Source organism: Oncorhynchus masou, chromosome 11, assembly GCF_036934945.1.
Source record: "Oncorhynchus masou masou isolate Uvic2021 chromosome 11, UVic_Omas_1.1, whole genome shotgun sequence".
NCBI classification, from domain to species: Eukaryota; Metazoa; Chordata; class Actinopteri; order Salmoniformes; family Salmonidae; genus Oncorhynchus; species Oncorhynchus masou.
The window spans coordinates 56,109,140-56,133,180 of NC_088222.1; the positions used below are offsets into that span (position 1 = coordinate 56,109,140).

At 40.7% G+C, this 24,041-nt stretch overlaps 1 protein-coding gene across 2 annotated transcripts; it reads right to left on the minus strand.

Annotated features, from left to right (window-relative positions):
* Positions 1-327: 327 nt before the first annotated feature.
* On the minus strand, positions 328-23,139 carry LOC135548863 (myelin protein zero-like protein 1). Of its 2 annotated transcripts, none has more exons than XM_064978901.1 (6): positions 22,745-23,139; positions 19,627-19,799; positions 18,349-18,562; positions 17,743-17,872; positions 14,914-15,034; positions 328-4,290 (listed from the first exon to the last, which is right to left on the minus strand). In XM_064978901.1, the coding sequence occupies exons 1-6, from the start codon at positions 22,815-22,817 to the stop codon at positions 4,189-4,191; spliced, it is 813 nt and encodes a 270-aa protein (XP_064834973.1). In that variant the 5' UTR covers positions 22,818-23,139; the 3' UTR covers positions 328-4,188. The 2 variants fall into 2 exon arrangements, with proteins under 2 accessions (XP_064834973.1, XP_064834974.1); XM_064978902.1 differs by having other exon boundaries at positions 14,926-15,034; positions 22,745-23,138.
* Positions 23,140-24,041: the final 902 nt, after the last annotated feature.

Below are 24,041 nucleotides of genomic sequence, written 5' to 3' on the forward strand. Positions count from 1 at the left end.
ACTGAGATGACAAATAATCTAATAATATCACCAGCACTTAGAGCAGTAACACACACCTTCTTATCATACTGAAACATCAGTGGTAAGACATTTTGTCACATGTGATAACCATCAGAGCTTCTGGGTTGAGGACTCGGGTGGTTGACAAAATGTATTGCTGTTCCTCTGAACTCCAATTAGTGGCTACGTGAGATTGTGGTAGTAATAGCTGAACAGTGAAAATGTGACAGTGCTGTCAACAGGCCTCTTCCATGCATAATCAGAACAGATGTTGATAGTAACGCTAATATCATTCTCCAGAACAGAAGGATGATGGTGACAAATAGACAGGTTACGTACATATTTTAATCACTGTCCATATGGGCAATCAAGAAGCCTACTGCCATTTAAAATCTCCAAAAAAAACATACATACATACATACAATGAAGGAAGTAAATAACTTAGAACAAATTTAAAGAGCGAGAGCAGGTGTTCAAGATGGTAGATGAAATACAAAAGGCACTAAATGTACTACATTCCAGTTAAGACATCGAACAGAAGCAGAAAAATAAAATCATACAATGCTTGTGGTCTTTGATATGTGGGATATAGTGCAGGTTTTGCAACATACAATATTATATAAACAAGCACCAAATGACACACACTATATTGCTACTTAACAGCTAAAAGTACGACTTCACACTTAAAACACGTAACAGTGGAATGGGTTTTGTAAACTGTACTTATCCAAACTTTGACACCGTCATTTTTTTGAGAATCTGAGCGGACTGTAAACAAAACGCTTTTTCATAATGCATAATCAAGGACAATACTACCTTAACTATTACCACGCACTAATACTGCATAAGCACAAGATAAGCTACAGTATTTGATGTATTTTTTGGAATGTAAATTGTCAATTACTTTTGCTATATTTTGCAGGACTTGTGGATAAGGCAGTTTTGGAATGAAGAAATGACGCTTCCTCTAGCACTCTTACGGTGATCAAAACCATTTTGTCAACAGCAAAAACATAGTTAACAACACTAAAGACGGCTTTTTAAGACATGACAGTGGAGGGCTCAGCATCAAGACAGAGCATTTAATAAAAATAAAAGATACACAATTTTAAATTGGAATTCTGAAACACATAATTGATTATTTTGTTAAAACACCAAGAGATACTACCATTGAGCAGAAAGGAATGGATTACAGTAAGGAACACAATATTTTACATACATTGAACTATCCATATACATAAATGTTGGTCGGGATAAGACAACTGCATTTAGAAATCAAGGAAAACATTAAGAGGGGTTGAATGTCCTGATTTAGACTTGGTTTCAATTCTCCTCATTAGGAAATGCGACTGAAAACGAGATTTGGGTTTTGGGGGTGTGCATTGATGTAGGTGTCTAGTGTGTGTTTTGAACATGGGAAGAGTTTGCACTCACTCTACCAGAACAGTACACAATTACAGTCACTCACCTATCTAGATAACTTGAAACAGTGTAACCAGGTATTGTGTCTGGAAGTAGCCTAGCCTAGCTAGCAAGCTGGTCAACTTAATTTGCCAATTAACTTCGGCGAGCTGGTGTGAGACCTTGGCAAAATTGGTTTGACTTTGGATAGCCCATCTGTGGGGCTAGTTAGGGACTGTCTATGAATTACACTATATAAATGGAACAAATTTCTTGTTGCACACCTTTTAATCGTCTCATTAATTGCTGTGAATATTTGTACATGCATTTCAACAATTTACACTTGGTTTGAGGTCAAGTCATTGACATTTGGAGCTATTTGCATTTAAAAAATATTGTCCCATGTACATCTTGTAATTCACTGATGGTCCCCAACTACCCTCATAAGGATATCTAATGTCAAACCAAATTCAACATGGACATTATATCAGGTCGCGTGCAGCTGCGCTCCAAATTAATGATTACTTGGGCGCTTCCAGCTGTGGACAGGTTTGTAATAACAGTTATCCTGGGGTTGAGTTTATGGTACCCTTCATTCCATGACATATAATTAGGAAAAAAATTGTCTCACAAATCTGTTTTGTAAGAGACTGACTTTGACCCAAATTATCCTATTTACACTTTGTAGTCAATTCTGACACTAAAATAAAATGTTTGACTCATAGACGCCACACTCTTCTCAAAAGGAAAAGTTGCTTATTACGTTCAGTTGCTCTTTAAACGAACTACTAATGCATCTCTTCAATCAAACATGATTGACTCATTGGAATAGAAACATTTGGCTTTGTAACATAAAATAAGACTTATAATGTGAACTTTGAATATATTTAAAACATTAAAGTGAAACATTAAAGTAGTGTTGTTAATGGGAGATATTTGGCCCATGATATTATCAGTCTCACATGATCACGAAATCTAAAACAGATGTCAAAATGAAAATGTCAAACAGGGTTTTTGTCATAATTAGTTGTGCTTAGTTAATAAATTACATGTAAACAGTGTATAATATCTATTCAATAAAAGCAATGTAAAAAAAAAAAAAAAAAAGTCATTGTCTATGTTTACATTTAACAGTTCAGTTTCTAAGCCAGTGGCAGGTAGGGTTTTAGTCATGGATATATTAATGCAATGTGCCAACCTATAGGACAATACACCAAAGTCATTTCACCATGAGGCTTTCCATGGCTGTGTACCGGCGTGATATATGGACTTAATCTAAATATGTTACAAGGTAACAATTTTGTGAAGGCAACGTGATTACAGACAAAACACCAATGCATTTCAGTTATCCTATATATCTAAACCATCAATGTAACATCCATCAGCTCAGTCCAACACATTGGTTAACATGTTATCATGGTCCCTGGATTGTAAAACAAAATAACAACCAAAGCCTATGTATTTTACACTTCCTACGCAGTTAATGCACAGTGCCTTCAGAAAGTATTCACAGCCTGCATGTAAAAAATATTATATTGAGATTGTGTCATTGGCCTACACACAATGTCAACGTGGAATTATGTTGTCATACATTTTTACAATGAGTTTACTCAACCCCTTTGTGGCAAGCCTAAATAAGTTCAGGAGTAAAATGTGCTTAACAAGACACATAATAAGTTGCATGGACTTCCTTCCTAACTCTGTTGCCGGAGAGGAAGGAAACCGCTCAGGGATTTCACCATGAGTCCAATGGTGACTATAAAAGTTAGTGTTCTCCTATCACAGCCATTAAACTCTTGAGGATGGATCAACAACATTGTAGTTAGTCCACAATACTAGCCTAAGTGACAGAGTGAAAAGAAGGAAGCCTGTACAGAATAAAAATATTCAAAAACATGCATTTTGTTTAAAGCACTAAAGTAAAACTTCAAAACATGTGGCAAAGAAATTAACTATGTCCTGAATACAAAGAGATATGTTTGGGGCAAATCCGACAACACATCACTGAGTGAGTAACACGCATGGTGGTGGCTGCATCATGTTACAGGTAACATGCTTGTTATTGGTAAGGACTAGGGAGTTTTTGTGGGGGGGGGGAATAAACGGAATAGAGCCAAGCACAGGCACAAATCCTAGAGGAAATCCTGGTTCCAACAGACACGAGGAGGCAAATTCACTTTTCAGTAGGACAATAACCTAAAACACAAGGCCGAATATACACTGGAGTTGCTTTCCAAGACTACATTCAATATTCCTGATTGGCCTAGTTGCAGTTTGGACTTAAACGGGCTTGGAAATCTATGGTAAAACTTAGAAATGGCTGTCTAGCAAAGATCAACAACCAACTTGATAGAAATTGAATACTTATGTAAATTGACTATTTCTGTATTTCATTTTCAATAAATTTGCTAACAAAAAAACATGTTTTCAATGTCATGTGGTATTGTGGGTAGCTGGGTAAAACAAAAAAAAAACATATCCATTTAGAATTCAGGCTGTAACAGAATAAAATGTGGAGGACATCAAGGGATATAAATACTTTCTGAAGACAGTGTTTCTCTAATCTCTGTGTTGTATTATTGTATTGAAATCATTGGTAGCATAACTGTTTTACCACACACATGAACATGCAATGAATGCTTTCAGCAGACAAAAGGACAAATTAATGACAAAAAAAACAATCTTTCAAAATAGCATAAATTCTAACCTTGTATTTAAACAACCCCCACCCACCCATCCCAAAGCAGCGAGCTATGGTGGCCTGTCCATTTTGGTCTCCAGTTCTCTTCAGTTTTTCCTTATGTCAGCATAGACCACTGGCTCCATCTTGTGGAATGAGTTGGGGTTCTTGGTGCCTGTGTGATCCAACTGGGCGTATATCACCGGTCCCTGTTGTGATGAGCATATGGATGGGTGGGGAAATCAGGAAAAGGGGAGGGGGAAGGCTGTGTTAGTAAAAATACATGTCACTGGTTCAGCTGTTAAGTTCAAATGGCCGACTGCAGATGGAAGCCTGTAACAACGCCAGATTGTAGCACAAAATAACCCCCCCCCCCCGGGACTACATCTGGGCTGCTCTTATCTTCAAGGTGAAATTTCTAACCCCCACTGAGCACTAACCTAAGAATCACACACACAAAAACAAAATCATAGGAAACATACAGTGCCTTCAGAAAATAACCATACCCCTTGACTTACAGTATTCAAAATGTTGTTGCGTTAGAGCCTGAATTCAAAATTCTCACCCATCTACACACAATAGCCCATAATGGCAACGTGAAACCAATTACATAAGTATTCACACCCGAGTCAATACTTTTACTTTTTAACTGACTTGCCTCGTTAAATAAAGGTTAAATGGACAAAAAAAAGATTTCCACTGATTTAAGTCAAAACCATAACTCTGCCACATTCACCGTCTTCTTGGTAAGCAATTCCAGTGTATATTTCACCTTGTGTTTTAGGTTATTGTCCTGCTGAAAGGTGAATTTGTTTCCCAGTGTCTGGTGGAATGCAGACTGAACCATGTTTTCCTCTAGAATTTTGCCTGTGGTTAGCTCCATTACATTTACTTTTTAGACTAAAAGAAAAAAAAAAAACTTGTCAGGTCCTTAATGATTACAAGTGTCATGACTCTCCTGGTCAAGGATCCAAGGCCTCAGATTAGCTTGGCAAATGGCTGACAGATAGGCAGACCCCTCTCTCTTACCTCACGCCAATCGTAAATTGTATGCAGCAGACGACTCCTTTTGGTCTCGAGTATCAAGATTGGAATGTCTTTGTTACTAAGACATTTTGCTACCCAAAAACTCTAACAACCAAAGAGTGAACTTTGAAACAATATTTCTAAGCTACGAATGTTAAGAATGGTCAGTGAGGAGCTAAAGAATAATCATGTCATATTGCTTATTTTGTGATGCTATTAAAAACTGTATAAACTAAAATACTGTAACTTGAAGAGTCAGATTTACATCCTTTACATTGTGTAGGAAATATCAAGAATATCAATATCAAGAACAATTAAACAATTTTTGTTAAGATAGGAATGTGATTTTAGTTTTCTAACAAGATCATAGTTAACTTCATTGGGATAGTGGGCAGCATTGGGAAGTTTGGATGAAAAGCATGCCCATAGTAAACTGCTTGTTACTCAGGCCCAGAAGCTAGGATATGCATATAATTGGTAGATTTGGATAGAAAAACTGTTAAAATAATGTCTGTGAGTATATCAGAACTCATATGGCAGGCAAAAACCTGAGAAAAATCCAACCAGGAAGTGGGAAATCTGAGGATTGTAGTTTAAGTGATTGCCTATCCTGTGTCTGTGGGCTCAGATTGCACTTCCTAACGCTTCCAGTAGATGTCAGTCTTTAGAAGTTGTTTCAGGCTTCTATTGTGAAAGGGGAGAGAATAAGAGCTGTTTCAACAAGTGGTCAAGCTGAAAGACATTAGTTTAGTCTTGCGCGAGGTTCGTTCCCTTTCTAATGAAAACAGTATTGTCCGGTTGAAATATTGAATATTTATGATAAAAACATCCTAAAGATTGATTATATACATCGTTTGACATGTTTCTATGAACTTTAAATTGAACTTTTTTTTACTTTTCGTTTGTGCATTTGGATTACTGGACTAAACAGGCAAAAAAAAAAGTGGTATTTGGACATAAAGATGAACTTTATCGAACAAAACACACATTTATTGTCTAACATGAAGTCCTGGGAGTGCCATCCGGTGAAGATCAAAGGTTAGTGATTCATTTTAACGCTATTTCTGACTTTTGTGACACCTCTCCTTTGAAAAATGACTGTATGGTTCTCTGTGGCTAGGCGCTGACCTAACATAATCGCATGGTGTGCTTTTGCCGTAAAGCCTTTTTGAAATCGGACACTGTGGCTGGATTAACAAGAAGTTTATCTTTAAAATGGTGTATAATCAAATCAAATTTTATTTGTCACATACACATGGTTAGCAGATGTTAATGCGAGTGTAGCGAAATGCTTGTGCTTCTAGTTCCGACAATGCAGTAATAACCAACAAGTAATCTAACTAACAATTCCTAAACTACTGTCTTATACACAGTGTAAGGGGATAAAGAATATATACATAAGGATATATGAATGAGTGATGGTACAGAGCAGCATAGGCAAGATACAGTAGATGGTATCGAGTACAGTATATACATATGAGATGAGTATGTAAACAAAGTGGCATAGTTAAAGTGGCTAGTGATACATGTATTACATAAGGATGCAGTCGATGATATAGAGTACAGTATATACGTATGCATATGAGATGAATAATGTAGGGTAAGTAACATTATATAAGGTAGCATTGTTTAAAGTGGCTAGTGATATATTTACATCATTTCCCATCAATTCCCATTATTAAAGTGGCTGGAGTTGAGTCAGTGTCAGTGTGTTGGCAGCAGCCACTCAATGTTAGTGGTGGCTGTTTAACAGTCTGATGGCCTTGAGATAGAAGCTGTTTTTCAGTCTCTCGGTCCCAGCTTTGATGCACCTGTACTGACCTCGCCTTCTGGATGATAGCTGGGTGAACAGGCAGTGGCTCGGGTGGTTGATGTCCTTGATGATCTTTATGGCCTTCCTGTAACATCGGGTGGTGTAGGTGTCCTGGAGGGCAGGTAGTTTGCCCCCGGTGATGCGTTGTGCAGACCTCACTACCCTCTGGAGAGCCTTACGGTTGAGGGCGGAGCAGTTGCCGTACCAGGCGGTGATACAGCCCACCAGGATGCTCTCGATTGTGCATCTGTAGAAGTTTGTGAGTGCTTTTGGTGACAAGCCAAATTTCTTCAGCCTCCTGAGGTTGAAGAGGCGCTGCTGCGCCTTCTTCACGATGCTGTCTGTGTGAGTGGACCAATTCAGTTTGTCTGTGATGTGTATGCCGAGGAACTTAAAACTTGATACTCTCTCCACTACTGTTCCATCGATGTGGATAGGGGGGTGTTCCCTCTGCTGTTTCCTGAAGTCCACAATCATCTCCTTAGTTTTGTTGACGTTGAGTGTGAGGTTATTTTCCTGACACCACACTCCGAGGGCCCTCACCTCCTCCCTGTAGGCCGTCTCGTCGTTGTTGGTAATCAAGCCTACCACTGTTGTGTCGTCCGCAAACTTGATGATTGAGTTGGAGGCGTGCGTGGCCACGCAGTCGTGGGTGAACAGGGTGTACAGGAGAGGGCTCAGAACGCACCCTTGTGGGGCCCCAGTGTTGAGGATCAGCGGGGAGGAGATGTTGTTACCTACCCTCACCACCTGGGGGCAGCCCGTCAGGTAGTCCAGTACCCAGTTGCACAGGGCGGGGTCGAGACCCAGGGTCTCGAGCTTAATGACGAGCTTGGAGGGTACTATGGTGTTGAATGCCGAGCTGTAGTCGATGAACAGCATTCTCACATAGGTATTCCTCTTGTCCAGATGGGTTAGGGCAGTGTGCAGTGTGGTTGAGATTGCATCGTCTGTGGACCTATTTGAGCAGTAAGCAAATTGGAGTGGGTCTAGGGTGTCAGGTAGGGTGGAGGTGATATGGTCCTTGACTAGTCTCTCAAAGCACTTCATGATGACGGAAGTGAGTGCTACGGGGCGGTAGTCGTTTAGCTCAGTTACCTTAGCTTTCTTGGGAACAGGAACGATGGTGGCCCTCTTGAAGCATGTGGGAACAGCAGACTGGTATAGGGATTGATTGAATATGTCCGTAAACACACCAGCCAGCTGGACTGCGCATGCTCTGAGGGCGCGGCTGGGGATGCCGTCTGGGCCTGCAGCCTTGCGAGGGTTAACACGTTTAAAATGTTTTACTCACCTCGGCTGCAGTGAAGGAGAGACCGCATTTTTCCGTTGCAGGCAGTGTCATAATATGTTTGAGGAATTTTAATTATGAGATGTCTATTATTTGAATTTGGCGCCCTGCAATTTCACTGGCTGTTGGCGAGGTGGGACGCTCACGTCCCGAACAATCCCGGAGAAGTTAATGTGTAACGGACATGAAAACTAAGCCATGCCCCGAATGAGGTCAGAAGAGCGTGTCAGTGTGATGGAACCGCCCTTTTCGACCAGAGTGCTCAAAAGGACTCGCTAAGGATTAACGGACCAGCAGAAGTGAAGCATGAGCTAAATGTTGAAATGGTTGAAACTCTAAATCCAGAAAACGTATAGCCAGGCTGAAAAATGGTTAGAACTTTATCTTCTTCACCTCGTGTGGAGAGTTAAAGACCAAAACATTTGACAGCCTGAATCTGTACATGTAAAAGTGGTCTTAGAACTTTGACTATCTACCCGAGGAAGAAAAGCAGAAAGAAGCTCACCTCAGACAATCACTGGTGAATCATTGAAGCGACAGACAACTAAGGACATTGTGACCTCTGATGGACAATCAGAGCCTTACACTCTTACACCCACGGGAGAGAGCACATCCTTCCGACAGGGCTTGGTTCTGACCGAGATAGACGAAAGAAGGCATTCACCACATGAATACATTTGTTACTTTCTTACCAAGCAGGTGGTTGTTCATGTGCAAGGCATATGATTAATGTGAGAATAGTTAGAGAAAGGGACATTTATCGTGGATACATTTCTATATCTCCCCTCACTCTGTGTAATAAGCAGAGGTCTGTGACGTTCAGAATGAGACTGATATGAGGTAATGATTAATAAGTGACTTATCAATAAATAACTGATTTATCTTCCGAATTAAACTCAAGATTATAACTCGTTAAACAACTTCTTCCGTGGTGCCCTAGTCCTAATGAGTACATTTTTACACAAGTATTTTAAAATCGAGCAACAATTAAACAGAATTAGTTGATTTGATACATAAATCAGATTAATAGCAGTCACGTCACTACACAAGCATAACCAAAACATGATGCAGCCACCACTACACTTGAAAATATGTACAGTGGTACTCAGTAATATTTATTTTGTATTTGCCCCAAACACATTTTATTCACATCAAAAAGTTAATTGCTTTGCCACATTTTTTAAAGTATTACTTTAGTGCCTTGTTGCAAACAGGATGGATGTTTTGGAATATTTTTTAAATTCTGTACAGGCTTAGTTCTTTTCACAAACTCATTTAGGTTAGTATTGTGGAGTAACTATAATGTTGTTGATCCATTCTCAGTTATCCTATCACAGCCATTAAACTCTGTAACTGCTTTAATATCACCATTGACCTCATGGTGAAATCCCTGAGTTGTTTCCTTCCTCTCCTGCAACTGAGTTAGTAAGGACACCTGTATCTTTGTAATGAATGGGTGTATTGATGCAAAATGTTATTAATAACTTCACCATGCTCAAGGGGAATTTCAAGGTCTGCTTTTTTCATTTTTACCCATCTACCAATAGGTGTCCTCCTTTGCGAAGCGTTTGAAAACCTCCCTGGTCTTTGTGGTTGAACGTGTGTTTGAAATTCACTGCTCGACTGATGGACCTTACAGACAATTTTATGTGTGGGGTACAGAGATGAGGTAGTCTTTCAAAAATGATGTTAAACACTATTATTGCACAAAGAGTGAGTCCATGCAACTTATTATTTGACTTGTTAAGCTAATTTTAACTCCTGAAGTTATTTAGGCTTGCCATAACAAAAGGGTTGAACATTTCAGCTTTACATAAAAATAACAAATTGTCTACATTTCTGAAAACATAATTCCACTTCAAACTTATGGGGTATTGTGTGTAGGCCAGTGACAAAAAAAAACCTCAATTTAATCCATTTTATATTCAGGCTGTAACAACTAAATGTGGACAAAGTCAAGGGGTGTGAATACTTTCTGAAGGCACTGTAGATGGTGAGGAAACAACACACAAACAACTGAAAAGTACAGTACAGTACACAGGAATGTAGCCACCACAGATCTGCCCCGACACGTCTCTTAATGTAATAAGGGAGAGGCGCCTCTCATGACGTCCCTCACAAGATCAGCAAACGAAACAAGTCGACTGGCAAAGTTGACCGTAAACAAACGCCTCTCAGAGAGACACAAAGCAAAAGGTAATTTTTCCCCAGACATAATCCTTCAATATCAGTTTAAAATCAGAGGACTCCTATGAACTTTCATAAGCAATGCATAACACCTTCATAGGCACTAAATGAACATCTATGCATGCTTATGTCAGCAACAGCAGCTACGCAAAAGGATATGCCGTGACACTCCGGCCTGCTGTTGTTGACATAAGCATTTCAAGTTTAACCTAAATGAGAGGTCTCATAGTACATTAACAAGTATTGTATCCTGTTAATCACCAATCATAGTACTGGAAAGCTACAGGATGTGTGGGCTTTTGTTTCAGTCCAGCACCAAAGCACCTCATCAATTCAATAATAATTGATGACTATTTGGATCAGGTGGGTTACTGCTGGGATAGAACAAAAGCCTGCTCCAGGCTCAGGGTTGGTGACCACTGAAGTCAGTCTGTAGTGAAGGGGTATTCACCTACAGTACTTAAAGGCTGCAATGTCTACAGGCCTCCATCTTAGACTTAAAGGGACATTAAACTTCAAAATCAAAGCTTTCAAATGTTTTCAGACCTTAAAAGTAATCCAACTTCAAGATAAATCCAAATTAGGGCTGGGCAGTATACCGTATTTCACTATATACACCGGTATTGATGCACGGACCGGTTTGGGTTTTTACTGTACCTTCTATAACGGTATTTGAATGTTTGGTTTGTTAAATGTGATACTGTGTGCAATGTCCATTTTTTATAGTTTACACTGCTACTTGAGTCATCTCTCTCTGCTACAGTGGGGCAAAAAAGTATTTGGTCAGCCACCAATTGTGCAAGTTCTCCCACTTAAAAAGATGAGAGGCCTGTAATTTTCATCATAGGTACAGTTCAACTATGACAGACAAAATGAGAAAAAAAATCCAGAAAATCACATTGTAGGATTTTTAATGAATTTATTTGCAAATTATGGTGGAAAATAAGTATTTGGTCAATAACAAAAGTTTCTCAATACTTTGTTATATACCCTTTGTTGGCAATGACAGGGGTCAAACATTTTCTGTAAGTCTTCACAAGGTTTTCACACACGGTTGCTGGTATTCTGGCCCATTCCTCCATGCACATCTCCTCTAGAGCAGTGATGTTTTGGGACTGTTGCTGGGCAACACGGACTTTCAACTCCCTCCAAAGATTTTATATGGGGTTGAGATCTGGAGACTAGCTAGTCCACTCCAGGACCTTGAAATGCTTATTTCAAAGCCACTCCTTCGTTGCCCGGGAGGTGTGTTTGTGATCATTGTCATGCTGAAAGACCCAGCCACATTTCATCTTCAATGCCCTTGCTGATGGAAGTAGGTTTTCACTCAAAATCTCACGATACATGGCCCCATTCATTCTTTCCTTCCTTTACACGGATCAGTAGTCCTGGTCCCTTTGCAGAAAAACAGCCCCAAAGCATGATGATTCCACCCCCATGCTTCACAGTAGGTATGGTGTTCTTTGGATGCAACTCAGCATTATTTGTCCTCCAAACACAATGAGTTGAGTTTTTACCAAAAAGTTATATTTTGGTTTCATCTGACCATATGACATTCTCCCAATCTTCTTCTGGATCATCCAAATGTTCTCTAGCAAACTTCAGACGGGCCTGGACATGTACTGGCTTAAGCAGGGGGACACGTCTGGCACTGCAGGATTTGAGCCCCTGGCGGCGTAGTGTGTTACTGGTGGAAGGCTTTGTTACTTTGGTCCCAGCTCTCTGCAGGTCATTCACTAGGTCCCCCCCGTGTGGTTCCGGGATTTTTGCTCACCGTTCTTGTGATCATTTTGACCCCACGGGGTGAGATCTTGCGTGGAGCCCCAGATCGAGGGAGATTATCAGTGGTCTTGTATGTCTTCCATTTCCTAATAATTGCTCCCACAGTTGATTTCTTCAAACCAAGCTGCTTACCTATTGCAGGTTCAGTCTTCCCAGCCTGGTGCAGGTCTACAATTTTGTTTCTGGTGTCCTTTGACAGCTATTTGGTCTTGGCCATAGTGGAGTTTGGAGTGTGACTGTTTGAGGCTGTGGACAGGTGTCTTTTATACTGATAACAAGTTCAAACAGGTGCCATTAATACAGGTAACGAGTGGAGGACAGAGGAGCCTCTTAAAGAAGAAGTTACAGGTCTGTGAGAGCCAGAAATCTTGCTTGTTTGTGGTAAATTCTTATTTACCACCATAAATTTGATTTTTTTTTGCCCCACTGTATATCTCGATGACACATTCCACGCAGTCTGCATGGGTTCAGTCTGCATGGTAAATGCAGCACAAACAGCAATGTTGATGACAATGATACTGTCTTTACTTTGCTTCTTAATATAAATCCACTAGCGTTCTATAATTATACGTTTGTGTTTCTTACATCTGCAAAAGGCTTGGTTTGTCTTTTCTTAGCAAGTTGGGCCTAAATCGTGTTAGCCGCTAATACTAAATCGCTAGTTAGCTGGCGACCTAGCTAATAAATGTAGATTCGGAGTAAACATAACTAGCTATACAGCCCGATAGTACCAGTAATGGTGTAGAACCAGCATGTTGTTTGTGCAACAGTGTTTTCTAAATCAAAGAGGAATACGTAAATATGTTAGCTACATGAAGTAGCAAAGAGGAAACATGCAATGTTCACTCAAGTGTTTTGAGTGCAGGAAATGCAGAAATGTATTAATTGTTTTAAGTTGAACTGAACTATATAAAACAATAAGACTGGAGAAAGACCCATTAAATTAACTTAGAATGCATGTGTTGCCACCCTAGGGTAACACACTACTCATAAAGCAAAACGTAGAACTTTTATACAGTCATACTGTCAACATAAAAACAAAATACTGTGATCTTATTATATTTTGTCCATATCACTCTAGTCCACATCCAATGCCAATTGTTGTGTAAATCCATCTACGCGTCAACCCCAAATGAATGGGAAAGACAAGCAATTCAAAATGGTGCTTATCTTTTCCATTGATTTTAGTTTGAGGCATATACAGTGGCAAGAAAACGTGAACCCTATGGAATTACCTGGATTTCTGCATAAACTAAACAAGTTATCCGATCTTCATCTAAGTCACAACAATAGACAAACATTGTGACCTAGATGAAGATCAGATCAAATGTTATGACCAATTTATGCAGAAATCCAGGTATTTCTAAAGGGTTCACATACTGTTTCTTGCCACTGTAGCTGGATCTATAAAACACATGGCCTGGGACATGGGCTCATCTCGACATTAGACTACTTTCTGAGGTCTGAAAACAAATGACAAATTACATTTGAGTGTATTAATACCTGTGATTGGTTAGGGAGTGTGTCCACCTGGGTTGTGTTCAGTAGATAGAATAGTCAACATTTTGTTACAATGTTCCTGTATTTAACACGACCCTGGTTTTCCAGGTCTGAAATCAGATGTATGAAAAACTAAAGAAGCCATCAAGGAGATCAGCTTGAAACCGCTGTAGTAGTCAAATGTTGGCTTGTCAATGACGATAATAGAGTTGGCAAGAGCACAAATAGGTCGGGGTGAGGTTAATGCTGTAGTGCAGATGAAATCCTGCGACTAGCGAGGTTTGGCTGCCAGACAGACAACCTGCCCGCTCGACCCCATTCCCTCCTCCAGACGATCTCTGGAGACCTTCTCCCATTCCTCATCAACTCATCCCGGGCCACTGGCTGCATCCCCTCTGACATCAAAATGGCCCGAGTCTCTTTCCTTCTCAAGAAACCAACACTCGACTCATCTGACGTCAAAAACTATAGACCTGTATCCCTTCTTTCTAAAACACTTAAGCGAGCGATCTTCTTGACCCAAACCAGTCAGGCATCAAGACGGATCACTCAACAGACTGCTCTTCTCTGTGTCGCAGAGGCTCTCTGCACTGCCAAAGCCGACTCTCTCCTCTGTTCTCATCCTCCGAGGTCTATCTGCTGCCTTCGACCTTACCTAAAAACAAGAAGCGGTGCAGGTTCTAATCCAGGCACTTGTCATCTTCCATCTGGACTACTGAAATTTGCTGTTGGCTGGGCTCCGCGCTAGTGCCATCAAACACCTGCCACTGCAGCGTTTTCAACCTTCTTAAGTACTCCAATGTCACCCCACTCCTCCGCACACTCCACTGGCTGCCAGTCAAAGCTTGCATCACGCTTATCCTATGGAGCAGCAAGGAGCAGCAAGGGGAACTGCCTCTCCCAACCTTCAGGCTCTGCTCAAACCCTACACCCCAACCTGAGCACTCCGTACTGCAACCTCTGGTCTCTTGGCATTCCCACCCCTATGGGAGGCCAGCTCCTAGTCCAAGCTCTTACGAAACTTACTATGCCTGTAATATGTGGTTGTCCCACCTAACCATCTTAAGATGAATGCATTAACTGTAAGTTGCTCTGGATAAGCGTGTCGGCTAAATTACAAAACATGTCAAATGTAGTGCATCTCAGCTCTAGTTAGTTAGTTAGAGGATCCCTCTCCACCCTGTTTGTGTCCCCTGGGCGACAGTGGGTGTGGATGGTTGGTTTGTCACTCACTGTAGCTCCTACCTGGACCGGTGTGGAGTGGCTGCTACACTTGGAGCCCTCCAAGCTGGACTCTGGTTTCTTCCCCCCCGGGCGTGTGGCGTGGGAGCTCACACTCTCCACTGACGTGCAGCTAGTTTTTGCGCCGGGTGATGGGTTTGCAAACCAGAGGTTTGTTTTGTGCAGTTCGGGAAGCGTTGGCGCACAGAGGAATAGGCGTCATGGACACATACAGACACAGACACACACAGGAGAAGACTTACGGGACAAAAATGCAAATGAGAAATGGGCAGATTCTGCATGGGTTATGTGGCACATTTTTAAATGACTGCTCCTAGTGGTTGGGAGGAGAGGTTTGCAGGAGTGACAGACATTGGGTAGAGACAATGTACTGGAAGTTTAACAAAGCATTTGTATGGGCACCAGGAGCAAATTCAAATAAAGATTGTCGTTCATCCTATGGAAGACAATAACTGATCAACTGGTCACTCACTTGAGAGATTATTTGTGTGTACACTCATTCAGCTGTGTACACTCATTCAGCTGTGTACACTCATTCAGCTGTGTACACTCATTCAGCTGTGTACACTCATTCAGCTGTGTACACTCATTCAGCTGTGTACACTCATTCAGCTGGCAATCAGTCGTCCACTAAACACTGAAGAGCAAACATGGCACTCTAAAAGAAACACACATACCATGCATATGTCCCAAATGGCACCCTATGCCCTAAATAGTGCACTGTTTGACAAGAGCCCTATAGGCCCTGGTCAATAGTAGTGCACACAATATAGAAAATAGGGTGCCAATTGAGACGCACCCCCATATCCTCCATTTTGAATAATAGGATCAGTTTGTTCACTCTACAAGATCTCTCAGCGCACATCTAACCAGGGGATATATTAAGCGTCTTAGTTTATCCTACTCTATGTACATTTGATTTTAAATACATAAAATATAATTTATACATTTAAAAAATGATTCTAAAAATTAATCTGAGGTGGCAGGTAGTCTAGCGATTAGAGCGTTGGTCCTGTCACCGAAAGGTCGCTGGATCGAACCCCTGAGCCGACAAGTTGAAAAATCTGTAGTTGTGCCCTTGAGCAAGGCACTTAACCCTAATTGCTCCTGTAAGCTAAATGACTAAAAGGTCATCTTGAAACTGTTAGCATTTAGTTTTTTGTGAGACTTGAACATATGCATGTCGTTCAGAAGGTATGTTAGAGGAAACATATCACAGTGAGACAGAAGAGGGAGGGATTAGTGGTTAGTAGTGGATGAGTGACATGTGAGTGGCAGACAACATGAACGTTAGATGACAAGCCAAGCTTAACGATGCACTTTTTATCCTTCACTGTGGGCACTGACAGACATGATATCTCCAGTCTTTCTACTTCGTTGTCAATAATTATGGTGGATTTGGATGATAGGCTAATTATTTTAAAAAACGTCACAAATTGAGTCAATGCAGTTTTAATCGCAGTGTTAAAAAAAATTATCTATTTTAATCTAATGTGATATCCACCCAAACAAAATTATTTTAGCCAAGATAATTTAATGAAAAAATAAAGTTGCAGACATTGGTGTTTAATACCCATTACAATTAGGGAGGGGCAATTTTGACGGCAGTGGGGGCCACAAAATCTGAACTTATGAGGAGCTGTAGTTGCTTGCGGGTCTGTGTACCCACATCCATGCATGCAGTCAGAGCTGGCCCTAGCATTTTGGGGGCATTATTGCAATTCTACACATTTTGCCATGGGGCGTAGAGAAAATATTGCAGTTTTAAAGCAAGCAATTCTACACATTTTACCATGGGCTGAGGGAAGATTTTGCAATTGTATAATTCATTTCATGCAATTATACTGATTTTGCCATAGGGCGGAGAGCAATGTTTGCAGTTTTTAATATGATGTGAGAGTGACTAACAAAATCAAAAATGTGGTCCTCCTTCAGTAATTTGACCATGATTACTATAAAAATATAAGCTGACATGGGCTAATTGAGTGACTGCAAGTGACTGACATGAGAAAACTGCTGATTTTGAACTTGCACCTACTATTCTAACACTCAACATTAAGTTGAGACCCCTACTGAGTTGGGGGGAAATTGATTCGCGGGCCTACAAAAGGGGAGCTGCCGCCAAATGCCCATTCCTGCATTAAATCATCAGGAGTCCATCTTAGTCTACGACTTTCGCTAAGTTTAGGATTCCGTTAGTCAGCACTTGCCCTACTGATTTGGATGTGCGTCGACTAATGCTTTATATTAGGCCTAAGTCATGAAAAAACACCAATCATGTGATGCAGAGAGAAAAGAGAGAAGCGTCTAAACATCTAGTCAGAAATAGCGTGACGTCCTCTACTCATATCTCTCATCCAGCCGCGACCTTCGAATTAGTTTTCATTTAAGGTTATGTCGGACACATAAACATTTTTAATCAATCACAAACATGTTACTGTATTATTCCAAGAAAGGGCACAAGCGGCAATCTACCATAACCCAACCCCCATATCCCATACAGCGGAGGTCTGCTGACTAAGAACGTGCGTGTACTGGGAAGTAGAGAGAAGAGATATTCATGGCATGCCCCACAACCCAACAGGCCATTAAAACATCAGTTTGAAAGTAGACCTCCATTCAATGCAAGGGCCGCTTCCAGAAAAAAAAGACAACTATGAACATCTGAATATTAAAATATTTCATTTTTAGATACCTCCTAAAATACTCTACAGATACTGACGGTCAGGTGCAATGATTGATACTGACCAAAGTAAAGTTATTCAAGTACTATTAAAGCTTTCTACTACCTTGATGGTGATACAAGGGAGAATGCCTTACCCTTCGTATTCATGGGTGGTTTGATGCCTCTTGATGATCAGGCAGGTAACCACAGAGACGAGGATAAGCCCGATGATGGCGCCACACACGGCGGCCACTACGATGGCCGTGTTGTCTTGAGGGAGAGACTCTGCAAAACAAGACAACGTAAGCATCATCATACAACATAACAATTACGTTACAAAGTCACAGCTGTGCAAATACTACTAGGACCCTACACATTTTTTTAAATTGAACTTAGTAGGGAATCAATTAAATGTATTGAAGTCTATCATAATACATTAACATAATGCTTTCGTGAAAATGGAATTTGGGAGAAAAAAAAAAACAGATTTTGGAAAAACAAATAATACCAATTTTAAAGGGCCTACCAGTTCAATGTTTGAGACGTTAAAAATCAGTGTTGGTGTTCAAATTGTGAATCTCTTGTACGTGTGTTTCTCACTCCCTGGTTAGTAAGATATGATTAATCGCTCAGTTGGTTTGTTAGGTGAAATGTATTTTCTGGCTGTTTTATTCTAACCTTCAACGTGAGAGACATTGGTCAGGTCCTATTTAAAAGTGAATTGAGTTGCTGTACTGTTGTGAACCTATTTGCAAGTTTACCTTTGATGACGACCTTGAGCTGTGTCTGAGCGGCGGTGCCAGATATGTCAGGCGGGTTAATCACGGCACATGAGTAGGTGCCATTGTCGTTGAACTGCGCCTCAATTAAATGGACTGAGGCATCTTTTTTGTTCAGGTCTCCCGCCCATTTCACCCTGTCTTTGAATTGAGCCACACTCCCTGGGTAGTGGTTTGCAGAAGTGTAATAGAAAATCTACAAAACAAATTTAAAAAAGATAGATTTTTTTTTATATATATATAAGAATGACTGAAGAGAAATAGATTGCGCAAGAATTGCACACAATGTTAGCGTCCCATATGAGACCCTATTCCCTTTATAGTGCACTTCCTCTGAGTATGCCCATGGGGCTCTGGTCAAAATAAATACACTAGGCTATATAGGGAATAGGTTGCCATTTGAGACACAGCCAATGACTAAGGACTCATCACAGGAAATGGGAAAGACAAGCAAACAGGTTTAACTGTTGGGATGCTTATGGCTTACCTACATGACTGGGCACTTTTGCCAAGAAACAGCTAAACTTCCCCCGATACTGTGTGTCATGTTCGTATCTGCTACTGTACCAAACTGATGGGCAATTTGTTTAGCATTTACATGACAGACAAATATCCTTAATAGTCATTTTGTTTAAAAGTTGAGAGTGGACAAATAGTCATTTGCATTAGTGTGGGTGTTGGTGACTCCCTCTCCAACTGCACTCTGTTGAGGCCGGATACAAGCACAGCATTATGGGCAAGATGAGCCAGCTAGCTAGATCTCTAGGGGAGGGAAATGGGAATAGGGGGACTAGTTACGCTTGTTCCTGCCATTTCCATTCAAATACCAGCATTGCAAATGTTAATTAACCTTCAGAAACTACTCTGTCAGGCTGAACACACTTTCCACATAAACAGGTCAAAGTTTCTGCCTCACTCAATGAGTTGTGGGTCATGTTCATTTGGCCACGCAATATATTTTTTTGAAAGAGGAAACAAAAATCTATTTACATATTGCCCTGAACCAGAGGAGGGAAGGAGCCCTGAATTCAATGCTTAAGTTTGGAGAAACAAGAAAGGGAAGGACGCAGATGGTCAGGAAGAAGTGGCCTAGAACATAACACAACCCTCCTCAAGCTCCTTTCCTTTCATTGGACCAGTCACAAACACACACGCACACCGCCTCACTCTTTTCTGTGGCAGTGGGCCTAAATAATAGCAGGAAACATGTTGTGCTAGAACACCCATTGGTGGAAGATCTGAGAAAAAGAAAGGACTCACGGAAACAGCACTTCCGGCATCGGATCCCGCCGGGCAAAACGACCAGATGACTGTGGCTGCACTGCTGATCACTTCCCTGGACTTGAAGGAACACTTGAGGATCCCCGTGGTGCCATTCTCAACCAGCACTTCCGCCGGGGCGTACAACTCTATAGCGAATGTTAGATTTAGACCTGTTGATAAAAAACCAACATTCAATTTCTTGCTTAATGTATTCAACGTTGAGAAGCTTGGAGGAATTGGGACTCTATAGGCACTTAAGCTTTGATGCTTTATAGCTGCTTGGCCTAAGTTTGCCTAATACATCAAACTGTTACCTTGGTTACCCCATGTATATTCAGTCAAAGTAGTCACAAGTCTCAAACCAGAATGTTGAATAAAATTGTTAAAATGTACTTCACCGGTTGTCCGTGCTGTTGGTCATTTTGACAGTAGTAAGTGAAGATGAAATGTCCACAAGAAAGTATTATATAGTATTATTATAGTATTATGAACCTGACGGGTGCCGGTGTGTATATGGCTCTGTCGGCTTGTATTTTCAATCTCCTGAAGCATTGCACGATATGCAAACAATAGCCAAACGTTGTCGACCGAAGCACGTTTCCTCGCATTCAGCTGGAAGTACCTGCATCTCACTGCAAATTCAAAGTCAGCAACATTCGATCAGTGGTTTGGTTTCTCTCAGGCATTGTTAACATACTTTGCAAGTGTTTACGTTGTGTGCAAATTGCGCCAGTATTGAAAATCGGGCTAATAACACTTCCCTGTGGAAATTTTGTCTCAGATGACCTCCAACAAAGACAAAATCAGCAGATAAAATCAAATCAAATGAAGTTTATTCAACATTCTGACTTGTAATGGGACTGTTTGGAAATGTTGAGCCAACAATGTAAGAGACGAAAGTGTAAGTCTTTCACTCTCGGATTCTAAAAGGCACGAGTCCAGCTATCGGGTAAAGAGGACATAAAGACATTCGCTTCTGTGTTCTTACAACAATCTGTGTTAGTGTTGTTTTGATACCAGTATCGCGATACTAGGAAGTAAGGAAGCAAAGGAAACAAAACATGAAGTAAAACAGTCCTAATGTTTATAAAAAATAAAATAATCAAAAACTGCCTTGTCGTCACCCAGAGTCATATTTGTTTATTAAGCTATAGCACACAATATTTTACAAGAGTAGGTTTTAAAAGGACCAGAGTTAAGTCTACTTCTGGGTTTTTGCCAAAGAAAATCTGGTATCGCTATACTGCTATTGTGATAACACTAATCTGTGTTTAGTAGTTTTTCATAGCTTAAAGCCTATACAGTGAGTTGTTCAACAGATTTCTGTACATATTTGACATCTTCTCCAGTTAGAGAGAGCCAGGTCAGAGGGGAAGGTGTGCAGTGACAAAAACATGCTGACAGTGCAGAATGCAATAATAAAACAGCTGGACACTCTCCCTGCAAGCCTTTGAATTTCAACCCAACAGACTGTGCAAACAACACACATAGAAACCAAATCCATTGGAAGTGATATGATATGGCATCTCAAAAGTGCAGTAGACAACAAATTATGCACTAAAATAACCATGACATTTTAACTTTTACACCAAAAAAAAAAAAGCCAGATGTTTCAGCGGATGTATAAATCTGAAGCATCCAGTTGGAATTTCCACTACCCACCAAATATGGTGATGACAGGAAGCCAGTGGCCGAGTACGGAGCAAAATGGAATTGGGCCGACATTCTGCAGATTTTCTCATCGAAGAAAAGCCTGATCTCAATTAGGGACGGACGATACCAGTATTGCAATACTCATTAGTATTGTGGCCTGGAAACAATTTTCTGACCATTTTTTGGGCCTTCCTCTGACACCGCCTAGTCAGGAAGCTTGGCCCCAGTGATGTACTGGGCTGTACGCACTACCCTCTGTAGCACCTTACGGTCAGATGCAGCGCAGTTGCCACACCAGGCAGTGATGCAACTGGTCAGGATGCTCTCGATGGTGCAGCTGTAGAACCTTTTGAGGATCTGAGGACCCATGCCACATCTTTTCAGTCTCCTGAGGGGAAAATGGGTTGTCGTGCCCTCTTCACGACAGTCTTGGTGTGTTTGGACCATGATAGTTTGTTGGTGATGTGGACACCAAGGAAGTTGAAACTCTCAACCCGCTCCACTTCAGTGCTGTCGATGTTAATGGGGGCCTGTTCGGCCCTCCTTTTCCTATAGTTCACGATCAGCTCCTTTGTCTTGCTCACATTGTGGTGCCAGGACAACAACCTCTCTCAATAACAGGTCTGACCTCCTCCCTATTGGCTGTCTCATCGTTGTCTGTGATCAGGCCTACCACTGTTGTGTTGTCAGCAAACTTAATGGTGTTGGAGTCGTGTTTGTTTACAAGGAGTTCAAGTGTGAAATGTAGTTATTGCACATGCACACATGTTCCCTGACAGAAATATGCAAATGCATGTTAGAATGCGCCAATAGGATCTCGCTCGTTCGTGCATGGCTTTGTCCACCTCCTTGCTTGTTCTGCCCACTATAATAAAAAAAATCCCCCATTGAAAAATAAACAAATGAACTATCATAGTTATGAATATCATAGCTAAAAATGACATGAACTAAGTTAAATCTTTTTAACTTGCTGTAATTTGAATCCGTCATATTTAGCCAATTAGTTGGTAAATTCTTAGTTATCACGCCAAAACAATAGATTCAGAAATACTTAGAGGTCATTCAGTCAACAACATGTGTCAAGTGTCACAACGGGCAAACTAACGTATCTTGAGATATTCTTTGGTTTTGTGCCAACTAGTTACATTACCTAGCAAACAAGTTAAGATAATCAGACCCCATAAATTAGGAATCTAACCAGCTGGCAAGTCCTCTAGTTACGATCTGCATCACATGCCTTAATTAGAAATACGACTATCGTACCAAGTCACGCACTAACGTTACTAACTAAAGCCAACTAGTATCGTCGTTTAGCTAGGTACAGTAGCCAGCTAACTAAAGCATATTATGTTAGCAATTATCTAGCATGCATTATCTAGCAACTACTGTACTGGCTAGCTCACTAGCTAGCCATCAACTATTGCGATCATATTGTTATCAGCTTAGCTAGAGCAGTACTTACCGAAAATAAGAAATAAGGTTATTCCACATAGTAAAACACAATTGCACGCTGGGTTTGTCCGTCTTAACTCCATAATTTAGAATGTATCAATATTGCCCTCCCTGTTTTTAGGTCTAACGTTAACCAGCGTCCAGCTGCTCATCCACTGCACCCTCTTCCTGTAAGCAATGTTCGTGGGGCGTTCAAGCCCTAAACAGCGTTTGACTGGCGGCACGGTCTCCCAGGCTGCGTGCCTCTCTCAAGACCAGAGCCAACCGATACAAGTATCAACGAGCAACAGAACCAGGAAGCTAACGCCTAATGATGTGGAAACCAAGGATTTCTGAAGCCTTTTGGGCTTTCACCAAATTGTGCTGAAAAATAGTTCATTACTCAAGAGTTTTTAACACAATGACCATTAGGGACCTCTGCTGGTCAGCAATGAAAAGCAGCGTTTGATGTTCATATAGAAGGTTATTCCACAATATATCACATATCATGGTTAGTCGTGGGTCTTAGCGCTATTGTCACTTACAGGTTCGCACCTTCCATCATGCTTCCCTGTTTTGCTGTAAATCCCTATTTTTTTGCTGTCAAAAACGGTGAATCTATGGCATTATTTAGGATAGAAGCTTGGGATGAACGAGTGACGAATATAAGGACAAGGGTGGTCCAATTAAAAATCATTCCTTACGGACATAATTCACATGCTCCTAATAAAACCCTTTTTACCCAATTTACCAGGAAATTACAGGATTTAAGTAACAAATACTCAAAAGGGTTTTCTAATTATTTCAGGGGATTTTAATGAAACACCTGATGCATCTGCTGATCGTTATCCGCCTCGAACGAGTCTAAACCCTCAAAATAGTAACATTATCATTACACTACGCTAGGATCTCTGTGTTGAGGATGGCTGGCATTATTTTAATCCGGATGCTAAGGGTTATACCTGGACCAACAAAACTATGTCACGTAAATCTAGAATATATTTATTCCTAATTTCCCCTTTTTTTGTTACAATTTGTTATAGATGTAGATTATCAGTTGGCTCCCTTTTCTGATCATCACTTGATTTCCCTGAATTTACAAGCTACTAAAAAATCAAAAGGTACTCGAGGATATTGGAAATTAAACAACACACTTCTTAAAGATACTACTCTCATTGAAAACATCAAATCATGAGTTAAATATAGTTTTGCAAGAAAAGACTTGGGTCAGGGAAGTAAGATGGGAATTGTTCAAATATAAAGTCAGAGTGGTAGCCATTAAATGCGCCAAAGAACTGATGCAATTAAAGAAACTTTGAGAAAAGGAG

What these genes read in the sequence shown, in the direction of transcription:
- LOC135548863 (XM_064978901.1), bottom strand. Translation starts at nt 22,817, where the DNA reads ATGGAGTTAAGACGGACAAACCCAGCGTGCAATTGTGTTTTACTATGT. An exon ending in GCTCAAGGTCGTCATCAAAG is followed by an intron (nt 17,873 to 18,348) that starts GTAAACTTGCAA and finishes CTTGTTTTGCAG; the next exon opens with AGTCTCTCCCTCAAGACAAC. An exon ending in CGGTCCAGGTAGGAGCTACA is followed by an intron (nt 4,291 to 14,913) that starts GTGAGTGACAAA and finishes TCATCACAACAG; the next exon opens with GGACCGGTGATATACGCCCA.